Raw genomic sequence first — 12,697 nt, 5'->3', positions numbered from 1 at the left:
ATGAAAAAAACCCACATCAATAAAAAGAAATCCAGATTTGCTTCTGCACTAGAAACAACACATATTGAGCCATTATAGGTTTGGGATTTTTTTTTTTTTAACATTGTGTCTCTTCCCATTAGAAGTTTTTTTTTTTAGTAAGATACAACTAGGTGCCATTGTATTGTTATAACATGCACAGTAATTTAAAATGATTAATACCTTGACAGCGTAATCTCATAACAAATCATTTTTATCCATTATCTAAAATCAACTTTTAATTAAAAGAATACGTTATGTTTCTGGTACTAAATATTACCTTGATTATTTTAAAATTACGTGTGATGCTGGCACATACTAAATATATGGCATGTATATTTCTGTTGGGCTTTATTGTCTGCCTGAAATGTGAATTTCAATTATTAAGCATTCGTTACGTATTTAGGAATGTCCTGCTATGCAGGGTCTGCAATTAATTTTACCAGAAATGACTTCTATCTTTTTGTAGCCTACATTATAGAAGGAACACACTATCTTCTTTCAAAACTGTACTGCATTTGCACAAAATTGCTATTTTTCTAACCTTAACGAGAAAGGTTTGCGGGAACCAGAGCCCAGCTGAAACCTGGATCAAACTCCAGTGAGGGCTTCATATGGGCGTGTATTACCTATTTCCAAATTGAGCGCATCTGTCCGTGTGTCTATGGGCAACCCCGATCTGTGCTGTACTCTCCCACTCCGTGCGTTACTTTGATGGTTTATATTTAACTCAGGAGGCTGAAAGTCATCAACAGACACTCACTCTCCCTCAAGAACATGTGCATCAACATGTGGCTGCAATGAAAATGGAAGGACACCTGGGTGTGTCGCCGTCCACCTCTGCAAGTCCCCTGTAAGGCTGATGAAAGGCTGATGGCTCTGCGCCTTCTTCACAGAGCTATTAAAGGCGAGCAGGGTTTTTCCTCTATTGTAATCTCAACAACAACGCACCTCACACTAGCTTAGCTAATAATGAAATTAGACACACAGTACATTGGAATATTTTATTTTGACTTTACATGCGGTGTTAAAAACCCAAAGAACGTATTATTTACACATCCACAATACAAGTTTACAAGATATCTATACATGTTAAAGTACTCTATAGTATAGAGCAGCTTCATTTAAAGGTTACTTTTTTTATGCCGTACCATTAAAAAAGATACAATCTGCGTTTACCTTTGCACAAATGGATAAAGCATCTTTTATTATTAAATTAACAGAATAAGGACTAGGTTGAATGTTAGAAATTTCTACATAAATACTGAGAGAACTCACATTACCATCTACAAGGCAGCACAATGTTACAGGAGGTTATCAGGGTTCACATACATTTATCTTTCGGTTTCACACAAGTCTGTATTAATTAATATTTGTAAAGTGAATTCGGATCAGTTTGTGTCTTTTGACAACCGAGTATATTTTTAATAGTTATTAATCTGTAGTGTTTTAGTTGCGAGACAGAAGTGTTTAGGAAGAGAGATCATTGATTTTTGGATCCAGAGGTCTCAGGAAATAAATGTCCCTTACAGCCTTACAAGAAAAAAATGACTACTTCTACCCTTTGTTCCATAACAGAGATCCAGTTTTCAGTGACTAACCTTTTCTCCCCTTTGAACACGTAATATAAATCTCTACCGTCTCTGAAACCCATTGCAGTTATTTGTCCCGCTAATTCATGAATATTCCTCTGCCATGGTTATTTCTATAGTTATGCTCAATAAACAATGTGGTAGTGTGTAGTTTGCAAGCTAAACCAGCCATCTGTGTTGAACATCAGCTGCAAGTGGATACTGTAAAACCTACTAAATAGCTTACACAACTTTAGCAGGTGTTCCATTACCCTAGAAACCTCATTTGATTTCACATTATAACTGTTTGATCCTTCGGAGAGCTGGAGTGGAATGTTTATCATGGTAAGGTGATTTAATGCTGCTGTCTTCTTGGATTGTAGGCTGCCTTTAGTTACCATTAATTATTCTTGCTTTTTATCTTTCTTCTTTTTTTTTTTTTTGGGTGCTGTTGAGAGGTTTTACAACTGGCACTCGGGAGATATGTGCTATAGTGAGAACACTTGACAGATTTTTTTTTATTTTTAGTACTTTTATCATTTGCATGAATAAGGCACAAAATGCACAGATTCAGGTAAACTCACACATAATATTTACAGAATATTGTCATTACCTGCATGACTTTGGAAAAAAACCTTACATTACACAACAAAAACAAATTGATTGCACTACTGTTGAGTTTTCACAGACTGCTTCTGCCAGGCCAATTAATGTTTCTTCTTTTTTATTGACAAGAGTCTATCAGCGTGTAGGGCATTATTAAATGCAACAAAAACGTAACCTTCTCTAGTTACACAGGCCTTTGCCAAGTGAATTGATTATTAGCTGCCCTCAATGAGAAGTACAGGGGCTCAAGTTCACAGTGGCCAGGTATTGGATGGAGGCACTGTGGAAACACAGTAAAACTCCCCCGTTCCAGCCCAAAACACTAGATTTGAAATGCACAGCTCTGAATCAATAGCAGCATAACAGAGTTATGAAGAATTAAACGTAGCTGCACTCTTTCACTGGGTGACTATTTCATCAAGGCGTTACCATTCGGAAGGCTGGCAGAGATGCGCAGTTCATCCTTAGCTGTCTCCAAACTGAACCCAACGGGCTGCAGAAGGCAGAGTCATCTGTTTGTTCAGTCATGCTCAATGTAAACAATTCCATAGCATAAAAGATGCAATGGGAATCTAAGTACATCCTAGTGTGTACAGTACACACGCACATCCACACACACGCACAGCTTTATCTGTGGCACAAACGAAATGCCACACACATGGAGAGAAAAAAATAATAATGCTACAGTCGGGCCAGAGACTGAATTCCAGCAAATTGATTATTAACCCAGATATTCATTGAGACATTACCATTTTCTGACATTTGTGCAAGAGGCAAGGTGAATGCATACATATTAAAATGTTCACATTTAATGGGAAGGACCACGCTTAATGGCAGTCTAAAATGGAACCCATTTTTCAAGTATTTGCGTACTGATTTTTTTCCCACGAACTTGTTTTTTAGCTATTTAGAACAGTAAAGTAGCCCCCACCCCATTGTGCTACATGTCTCCTTAGCTCCAAACAAAAGAAATGTAATGACCAGCACTTTCCTTTGTTTTTTGTGTTTGCTCTCAGCAAGTACACGAAGTCTTGCTATAGCTACATGTGGCAAGACACAGATGTTGCTGCAGTACAGACAGTTTCTTTGGCCACTTTGTTCTCTTTAATAACAAGCGAGTCTCTGTCGTATGTGTCTACCACATCATCTCACAACCTGTACAGGTCAACGCCACACTCATTTTTAGCACAGACATGTCCTAGTAACTGTATTTGTTCAGTGGTCTGACTGAAGTTGTCTGAGGAACAAATGAGGGTTTTGGTGGCACGTCGGGTTTTAAGGAGGGTGTCCTCTTTATTCCCGTACGAGGAAGGGTGCCGTTGCTTGTGTAACTGCTTTGCCTGGACAAGGAAGGCTGGAGGTGAACGCTGACAGGCGTCCCTTGCATGTAGTCCATCTTTGTGCCTGCTGTGGGAGGCATGTACCCCCCACGGTTAATACTAGGCTGTCTGGATAACAAAACACCATTTGGTGAGTTTAAGTTTTTAGGAAGGGCAGATATTGAGTGCCTTTGCGAAGAATTTTTATGATAACCCCTCTGCCTTTCCAAAGAGGTCATTGGTACCGCAGGAGTGGTGGGAACGTCCACTCGTTTTGTGGGGCTGTTTCTCGGAAGAGTTGATGGAGGAGAGTATAAAGATGCCTCCCTGTTGGGAACCTTAGGTGGGATCTCAGACATATTTCCCATTGGATCCAGCATTAAAGTCTGGTGGGCCATTTGAATATCTCCCATAATTGCTTTGGGATTACTAGTAGTTTCATTTAAGTGTTTCAGAAAATCATTCAGGGTGTTCCTGGAATCAACAGATCTCCTGTGGTCTCTTTTGCTGGATGGTTTTGTAAGGGGATGATCAATATGTTGCATCTTTTTGTCTGCCTTGTGCGCATTAGAATTTGAGAAAGATGTGTTGTAATCATGGGTAGCATTGGGAAGAACGATAGCGCTAGGAATATGTCCATGACTTAGAGGCGAGTGGGGTGGAGGACTGGAAGGGAAAAACTGAGGGCTTTTTAGTGGGGTTTCCTTTCGTGAAGCATTGAGGTTACTATGCGGTTTGTCCGACTGACTTTTCATAGCCTGCAGGGTCTTTTGTTGAAGAACTGGTGTAGATTCAGGAGTCGGAAGCGCAGCTAATTCCGGAGGCTGGCCCCTGTGGTCCATCATCATGGACTTCGTATCACCGTTTGGTGGCAACTCCTTTCTGCTCGTCAACAGGTTTGTGTAAAGTTTGGGTGAATCAATGTTTTGTTGATATTCCTTGACGGGACTATCAAACAGCCCATTCAGTTTAGCAAAGCTCCCACTGGAGTCAGTACAGGACTGAGCCGATTCTGCATCTTTGTGTATTTTTCTGGATTTCCGTACAAATATATCCCGGTAACAGTAAACGGCCACTCCCGCAATAAAGGCTCCCAGGACAAAAGCGGCAAAGACACAAGTGATTAGGACATTCATATGTACCATTTGGTTGGACTCTCCTGATTGTACTTCCCACCTTACACCTGCAAAAGACATGCGGTATATCGTAAATCTACACGTACTTCATACTGATAAATTTCAGAAGAAGGTGGCCTCCCTCAGGGAAATGTCTATCAATGTTTGTAAGTGCTCTGGGCCTGGTCTTGCTGTAACTCGGTTGGATCCTGCGATCCACAGCACTGGTGAACGCAAACAATTTTATAAATAAAAATGACTGTATGCGCATTGATCAGTCTAAATGAAGACCATCCATTTTTTTTTGATAATGAGGAATGCTCGTCAAAGCTTCTCTCCTCATGTTCAGTTTAGGGTGTCCTCAAATTTCCTTAAAGGCTCGCAAATAGGGGCCTGTATGTTATTAACATTAATGATTTCTGCTGGAAAATTGAGGTTAGAAGGTGCTACTGGGCCAGACAGCAATTAATAACTCATGGATGGATCTCTCTCTTAATTTTCTGCCCAACTCATAAATCAGTATCAAAAGAGAGATGGGATTATGCAAATGTTGTGTAAAACTGTATAATGCATATACTGCATTGTTATAACCACGTTAATGTAATACGGTGCAAAAGTTCTGAGCTAATACATCCATAGGTTGGTAGCCTTGGAGCGGCACACCTTGCATTAGAGAAGTGTACAATTTTTGAAGTTCAAGACTATGTCATTCTATTAGAGCACTAATTTTTCTTTTCTTTTCTTTTTTTAATCAATAATGAACATAAATACTTGTATAACATTTAAAAAAAACAACTTGCAAGGTTAAGTCATTAGAGAATGTTAAAATTTAGAAAACTTTTAGCTTAGACCAAGAAGTTGAATATTGGATTAGTTTTTTATTTGTGTATTAACAAGCTCCCTTTTTTTTTTTTGAGATTTTTAAAGCAACCACAGACATCTTGCAGCTAAGACAACGTTAGTTTTTAATGAAAGTAATTCTGTTAACTATCCCAAGGGATGTTAAATTGAAAGAGCAAAAGGGAAGGAACAGATTCACTTTTGTTAGAGGCAAGGCCTTTGAACATTGTTAATGTTCAGGGTTACAGGTTTTAATGGCACTGTGCAGAAGAAGAAAGAAAACATGAGTAAAGTTCGCTAATAGCTATGACACAAAATGCGATTCAGAACCAAGACCAAATGATAACATAGCAAAATGGAAAATAACTGCAACAAATTAAAATGACAAATGCACTGCCGTAATGGCTGATAGGAAACCTGATACGTTTTGGCGAATGGCAATAACACACGAATGGGTTTTGGCTGGTGAGATTTTCAGTAAATACAGAATTGTGCAAACATGTCTGTCACCTGGCTATTCTGTGTACTGACGAAGCCTTCTGTTAAGTTTTGGTTATGGGATTGGAAGCTTCTCGATTCTCTGGTTGACTGCAATAGTCCTACTGAATTAAAGTCTTTGTTGCTGTAAAAGAGCCTAATCAAAGGTTCACTTAGCTGAAAGAATGGCTACAGGAAGATGAATCACAGGCAGAATATGGTTCTTTTTTGTGTTTGGCTTGAAACCCATGTGTGTCTATGTACTGGAAAGTGTTGCTCAGATCCAGAGAATAAAAATTCAGCACATCCTTACTCAGATCTGACCCACGTTCTTCAGCAACACGTTACAGGCGGGCAGAGTTTGGGATGTGCCCCATTTAATGCAAGGATCTGTCACAGACCTGTGCTCTGTTTTCTGTTCCTCCCCCTCCCCCCAAAAAACCCCACCCACAAACCAAACAAAAAACCCTCATGAAGCTCTTGTAAGCAACCATTCATGAGGACTAATAGTCTTACCCCAACTAGACTGGTTTGAAAGCAACCACCAGAGGTGCAGACAGGTCTTGAATGTAATTTTTTTAATGCATCCAGAACTCCCACTGATTTCAATGGGCGCTTTGGAGCACCCCAGGAATAAAAGGCTGAGCTTATTATCTGTGTTTCCCATTATAAGCTCTAAGCAGCACTTTGTACACCGGATAAGTAGGTATGAAAAACATGATTGCACTGTGCGCATATTCACAGGAAATGGGTGTAAAATATAGCCTAACAATCATGGCTGTTACATTTAAGCCTTAGACAATGCTGAGACTATCAGGTTTCCATTCAGCCGCAATGTATTCCCTGGTAAGGCCTTACCCTTTGGGACACCTGATAATGGATCAGAATAATCAGAAGTGTTTGGGTCATCTTGAACTACAAATTTCCGAGAGCCAGTCACTTTAGGTTTCCAGGAACCAATCACTTTAGGTGATATAACTGGGATACTTGCCATTGTGGTAATGGAAGGTGAGGAGAACTCCATGTCTGTGATGGCAAACAGATTTTTATTAATGTGTATTACAGTCAGGCTTTCCTCACTGTTTCATGGCACAACTAAGCTACAGCTGGAGACAGCATTTAATGGGAGTTATGCGTCAGAGCAAAATGTGACCCCCTACACTCTGCAGAAGTACAGAGGGATGATTAAAATCAATTGGTTCAAAACTTTAAGTACAAAAAAAAATACATTAAAACATCAACGGCTGCTAGCCAAAAAGCCAGAGAAGTCAAACATGAAAGCGGTGCAAAAGTTAAAGTAAGCAACTGGTGGAGGTGAAAAGCAAAACTGATTCTACTTAATTGCTATATTCTTCACTGGAGACAACATACTTGGCTGCCTTTTAAACATCTTCAAAAAAAAAAAGAAGTTACTTGGAAAGATACACAGTCATGACAGGTTACGCCTGAGAAACCAGATCAGCTCCATTAGTGCTATTATGGTACACCAAGAAGTGCTGAATGAGCCATTTCTACAGGTGGGGATGACAGGAATGTTTTTAACCTCTATTTTGTAATGGTTCCTAAGGAACAATGTTGCATAGATTCCGGCTCCTCTGCAGTACGTTTGCTGAACAGAACCACCACAGTCTATGTGAAAATGCATATGAGGAGGGAACACGTCAAATTGGGTTTACAATCCAAAGTCTACTTTGCACACTCAACTATTTTGTGTTCACTGTCCCCGTAGGTTTAGGCATGAACATCTATGACTCGAGATCTGACTGAGAATGCACTTCAAAAGCACACACTCATTCAGGACTTGAAAATAAGGTTCAGTTGCATCCGTGTCCTAAAGTATCGCTTTGAAAATTCACTTGATAAAGTAAACACTCATGCAAGCGAGGCAGCATTTCCATGTAACACAGTTTTGGTTTGTTTTGCTTTCTTGAGTCTCTAACTTACATTATGGGTAAATATATCTGCAAAATATTTGTCTCAAACATTACTTCTTGTCAAGGTACAGAAGTGCAAATATCATCAGAAACCAAAACACAAAATAATGTTCTTGGTTTTGCTGCACTCTTACAAAGTTAACATACAAATAGATTATTTTCATATTTGTCAGTCCCTTGGTTTGAAAGCAGAGACCAAGACTGGAAAATAAGGGCACGGTCTTGCTCCTGTTGAAGTCAACGCAGGTTCTGCTTTTGAGTTCAACAGAGGAGCACTGGCTCCTGCCTCCCTGAACACCAGGGGCTGATGGTGAAAACACAACTAGAAAAATCTCTGAAGGAGAAAAGGATGTGAAAGTCCATCTGACAACATCGCATAAAGCTGTTTCTAAGCCACCTTTGTCTACACAAGTCCTCATACAACTACGCAGTTTGTGATGTTAAATTTCTTCCATTAGCACAAGCTACTTAGAACATTTCAAAAATATAGAAATACACATTTTAGACAATGTGTATTTGTGCAAAAAGCTTGCTGGGAAAGAAGGAAAAGAGGCAAGGAGAGGCAAGGAGGAAGATGATGAAATTCTGCCATTCATCTGCTAGAGATGACCAATAGGGGCATTCACAAATGCATGGCTGGGGATAAAGAGTAAAGCTTAGTGGACTTTCGTGCAGTGAAGATGTCATCTATGTTAATCAGGCTCTTTAATAAAAGATGTCTCAATAAATAATGAGCTGTTAACATGCGGCTACACAGGGTGAAGTGCTGAGTGAGAAGAGTCTGACTATCTTTACCATCGGTGGGAACATGAGTAAAAGCACAAAAATGGAGGATTGCCAACTGTGCAAAAGGAAGGAAAAAAGGGCTGAAAATGCTGAACTGAAGGAAAGTAAAGGTCATTAATTCAAAAAAATTAAAAAAAACTAACCAGATGTTGGGTCGCCAAATATTTTGTAATCTGGTGTAGCTGTAGTAGGCAAAATTTCTAAAAGAATTAAAGGAACAAGTAATCAGTAAAAAGTAACAAAAAGAAAGTAAAAAATCTCAAACCTGAGTAATGGAAAACAAAAACTAAAATATTACTGGTTACAAAAAAGAAATTCTTCAATACTTTGCTGTAGACCCCAAACAGTTGTAAACTGGTGAAGGAAAGACAAAACTCTGCCACCCAGGACCAAAAAGCTCAGCTTTGTGAACATTCACAGGAACACCAGGCGACGTGTTCATCATGTTACTGAAAAGCTCATCATAAATTTAACATCCATGAGGCGTGGCCACAGACTACTGCTGAGACATCACAAACGAGCAGCAATGACTATGCCTTACCATGGCAGTCCCCAAGCTGCGCTGTGTTGCCGTATTCGACATCTTGTACATATCCTCCGGTGCTGTGGTTGTATGAAACAAACAAAGAGAACCTGCAATTAACAGTATTAGTAGGGAAACAAATGGTGATTTTTTTTTTTCTGGAAGCAGCAAATGCAAGTACATACAAGAGCTAGTGTACGGCCCCAAAAATTATTTTACAAAATGCTCAAGTTAGTTATAACCAGGCTTTAAAACTCTATGTACGTGCTTATGCCAGGAAATAGAAAAAAAACCCCTTTTTTCAGCAAGTTCATCATGTCTTCTACATTGGGTGTGCTCTTGGTTTTAGATACAACCATCCAATTATACTAGTTAAAGTTTGCACTGGCCCGCTACAAAGGCCTCTTTTTACAATCCAGCTGCTAATGCACTATATATTACAGACTTGATTTGTGCAAAACGCCTTTGGTATGCATATAGATCACCCAAGCTCCAGCGCGGAGGCAAAATCTTACTCTTTTCCCTCTGTGAATCCTGTGCTTTTATTTTTGCAATTGACCGTGCCCTGTCCGTGAGCACGCCTGGGAGGGGATACTGTGTACTGTCCTCTCCGAGCTGCTCAGGTTCACAGGCAGCAATTTCTTGCCTTCCTGCTTCCAAACTGCTCTTCCTACAGGTCTGCTTGTCCTCCCCCCCACATGTAGAACGCCCACTGAAAATAAGTCTTCACCTAGAGACTGCAGAATTAGGTCAGACTTTAGCATTCTGTTCTCTTACGTATACAGTGCACTGAAAAAACATCCCTAAAAACTGGAGATTTATTAATTGAGTCCAAGGAACGGCGAGAGGATATGAGCTCCTGTGGTCTATAAAGCATATGTAGAGACGCTGGGCTAATTTGAAAAGCAGTACTTACAGCATGCCTGGTGTCACTCTTCCACATGTCTCGTGGTCTAACCAGCCACAGTATGGGTCCCGTGAAGCAATACATGCCCTTGCAAGAGAAAAACCCCAAAAAATCATGCATTTTTTACTTCCTTCCCAAGAGATGTTGGTGCCCTTCCTTTAAGGGGGAGGTTCAGGAACGGGGCCGTACTTTTTACATGACCCGTGACGCTCACACCGACTCAGAGGAATTCTTATGACGCAGCTGGAGAATGCCACGAACAGAGCATGGTGGTCCCTGTCCAGCTGAAGGGAAATGACTCTTCTGTCCTCCTCGCTCTCACCATTACACCTGTTCAGCAAAAATAAAGGGAGGCCATTATTTTAGTAGCTGTAGTGTAGTACTCTGTGCAGCGCTTACACTGCAAACATTTTATTTATTTATTGTCTGTGTAGATACTGAAAGGAGACTTTTTACATATATAAATGTAACTTAGTGGTCTTTGCTGTGTTTTCTAAACAAACCTATGGGTTATCAAATGCCGATTTCTGGCTCTTATTTACAGCTAGGTGACAATTTCACTGAACTATGCAGGAAAAAAAATCCAAATCCATTTTCTTTGTTCTCTCAGTTGGCGTAAGTATCTCGACAGAGCAGAACAGGAGTCCTGTACTGGACACTGTAGAGTCTAATTGGAACACTTCCATTCCCAAATTCTTTGTGCCAGAATAAACAAGTTTAAAATGATTAGATGTAGTTTATACATTATTGGTCACTCTTGAGAAACCCTCAAGATAAGCTCACATCATTTCTTTTTAACAACAGCAGACAGTTCTGACGTTTCATTTTCAGGAAGAAGTGTATCTATTTGTGGAAGACTTAGACTGTATCACTGACGTCACTGGAGTGGAATTAGGTTGTTCGCTCAACCCATGCAAAATGGCAAGCGGCCAAATATTTTCAGGTTATTCAACATGAGGAACACCGTGAAATGACAAACAAGTGGTGATGTTGGTGATAATGAGTTGGTTTTCATTTACTACAATTTTTTCCAGCTAGGTACCAAGGACTAGACGAAGGGCTTAGGTGTTCTGGTAATACTTACTTTGCATGATTATATGCTTCAATCTCTTCCAGTAACACACTGTCATTCAAAGAAAAAGGCCTGGTCTTTGCCAAGATTTTAAGTACTACTCCTGCTTCAGAGCCAACAAATATGACTGTGTAGTTCTGGTAGGGTCCAGCAGCGTGGTCTACAGCAATTGCTGTCAATCTGTACCTAGCAAGACCAAAAGGCCTATCATTAACAGCATGTTTTCTTGTTTTCCTTTTCACATGGGTTATTTTTGAATGCTGTCGTACCTGACACGTGTTTTGGTAAACCAGGGCTCCTCAATGACTGAGGGAACGGCTGAATCCATCAAAGGATGAGATTTGATGAAGGAGAGTGTTTCGTCAGGGAAATCAATGGAGGTTTTGTAAGCCTCTGCTAGGCCGTGTTTTGCACAGCAGCCAGGTCTGAAAAGAGAACAACATTGTTTTCCTCTTGGTATTTTAGTTAATGAGAGAAGGCAGCCTGCTAATGAGCATTCTTATGGCTGAAGTGTAAAGCTCTGCTTTGGTTTTTACCCGACAAGACACTCAAGAGTGCAGCTGATTTAAAGACAGCTCTTTACACGGGCAATATTACGGCATCATAAGGAAGAACCTTTTACCTTGGCTTTGGTACTTTGTCTTCAGGTACAGCTGTCCAAACAGAGTCAGGAGTCTTTTGTTCTTTAAACCTCCCTTTGAAGACTTTCTCAATGTCATCCATGCTGAAAGCACACACTGCTGAACCAGGGATGCTGTAAAATTTGAAAAATAGTTGCAAGAACTCAGACTACATTGACACCAATCTCAGTGTAAGAGAGAACCAGAGAAGTACCTTTGATGTAAGGTTGCTCATCTCTCACCTGTTAAGCTGTGTGGTGAATACACCGACAACCGTGGGGACTCCATTGATTTCTATTATGTCTGTGATAGACTGCAGAACATCAAAGTAGAAGAATGAATCCCCAGGAACTGAGCAGTTGAGACGAGCTTTCAGAAAGGATGTCCAGTGTTTTTCCAGGACTCTTTGGGATCCCCCCATGTCATTTTTGCATATGCGTGCCACACGGGAATACACGGCCTGTGAATGGAAAAAGAAAAGCAAAAGGGAGAAAGGCTTGAGAGTGCAAGGAAAACAGTGCTTGTTTTTGAGCTGTTAATAAACCACCAAAGATAATTTTGTTAACATGACGCTGCCATTTATCTGCACAGAAAGGATGAAAGCAAACAGAGTTTAGCTTGTAGTGCACAGGCATCTTAATGTATCACCAAGCAAATGCAGCTCTGCAGCTTGTGCCCACCCTTCTTTCCCTTCAAAATCATATTGTTAGTGAGATTTAAGGACTTTAATTAACCATGTGTAAAGGATTTAATAATTTATTATAGAATATCCTTCCGTGGTGAGGCATGAGCATTATACTCTGTACTGGCATGACTGAATTATTCAATATCCAGGGACATTAGAGAAAGTTCTTTGAAACTCTTCTTTTGTGTTGTTTTCTTTTGTTTCTTTAATAAGCATGAAAATAT

General features: G+C 40.0%; 1 protein-coding gene across 15 annotated transcripts in view; it reads right to left on the bottom strand.

The window, feature by feature from the left end:
- Positions 1-1,008: 1,008 nt before the first annotated feature.
- SEMA6D (semaphorin 6D) overlaps positions 1,009-12,697 on the bottom strand; it is a 433,560-nt gene continuing 421,871 nt past the window's right edge. For 7 of the 15 annotated variants that reach the window (XM_063345940.1, XM_063345941.1, XM_063345938.1 and 4 more), the window contains 10 exons: positions 12,031-12,248; positions 11,791-11,922; positions 11,438-11,593; positions 11,181-11,354; positions 10,286-10,426; positions 10,106-10,183; positions 9,208-9,299; positions 8,810-8,866; positions 6,805-6,972; positions 1,009-4,697 (listed from right to left, as the gene is read on the bottom strand). In XM_063345940.1, coding sequence (XP_063202010.1) covers positions 3,394-4,697; positions 6,805-6,972; positions 8,810-8,866; positions 9,208-9,299; positions 10,106-10,183; positions 10,286-10,426; positions 11,181-11,354; positions 11,438-11,593; positions 11,791-11,922; positions 12,031-12,248 — 2,520 coding nt within the window. In that variant the 3' untranslated portion in view covers positions 1,009-3,393. Of the gene's footprint in view, positions 4,698-6,804; positions 6,973-8,809; positions 8,867-9,207; positions 9,300-10,105; positions 10,184-10,285; positions 10,427-11,176; positions 11,355-11,437; positions 11,594-11,790; positions 11,923-12,030; positions 12,249-12,697 lie in introns of those variants that run through there. The other 8 variants (XM_063345945.1, XM_063345947.1, XM_063345946.1 and 5 more) reach the window with 8 other exon arrangements.

This window comes from Chroicocephalus ridibundus, chromosome 9 (assembly GCF_963924245.1).
Source record: "Chroicocephalus ridibundus chromosome 9, bChrRid1.1, whole genome shotgun sequence".
In the NCBI taxonomy this organism is placed as follows: Eukaryota; Metazoa; Chordata; class Aves; order Charadriiformes; family Laridae; genus Chroicocephalus; species Chroicocephalus ridibundus.
Note: the sequence above shows the minus strand (reverse complement) of the source record. Positions and strands in the feature narration are given on the sequence as shown.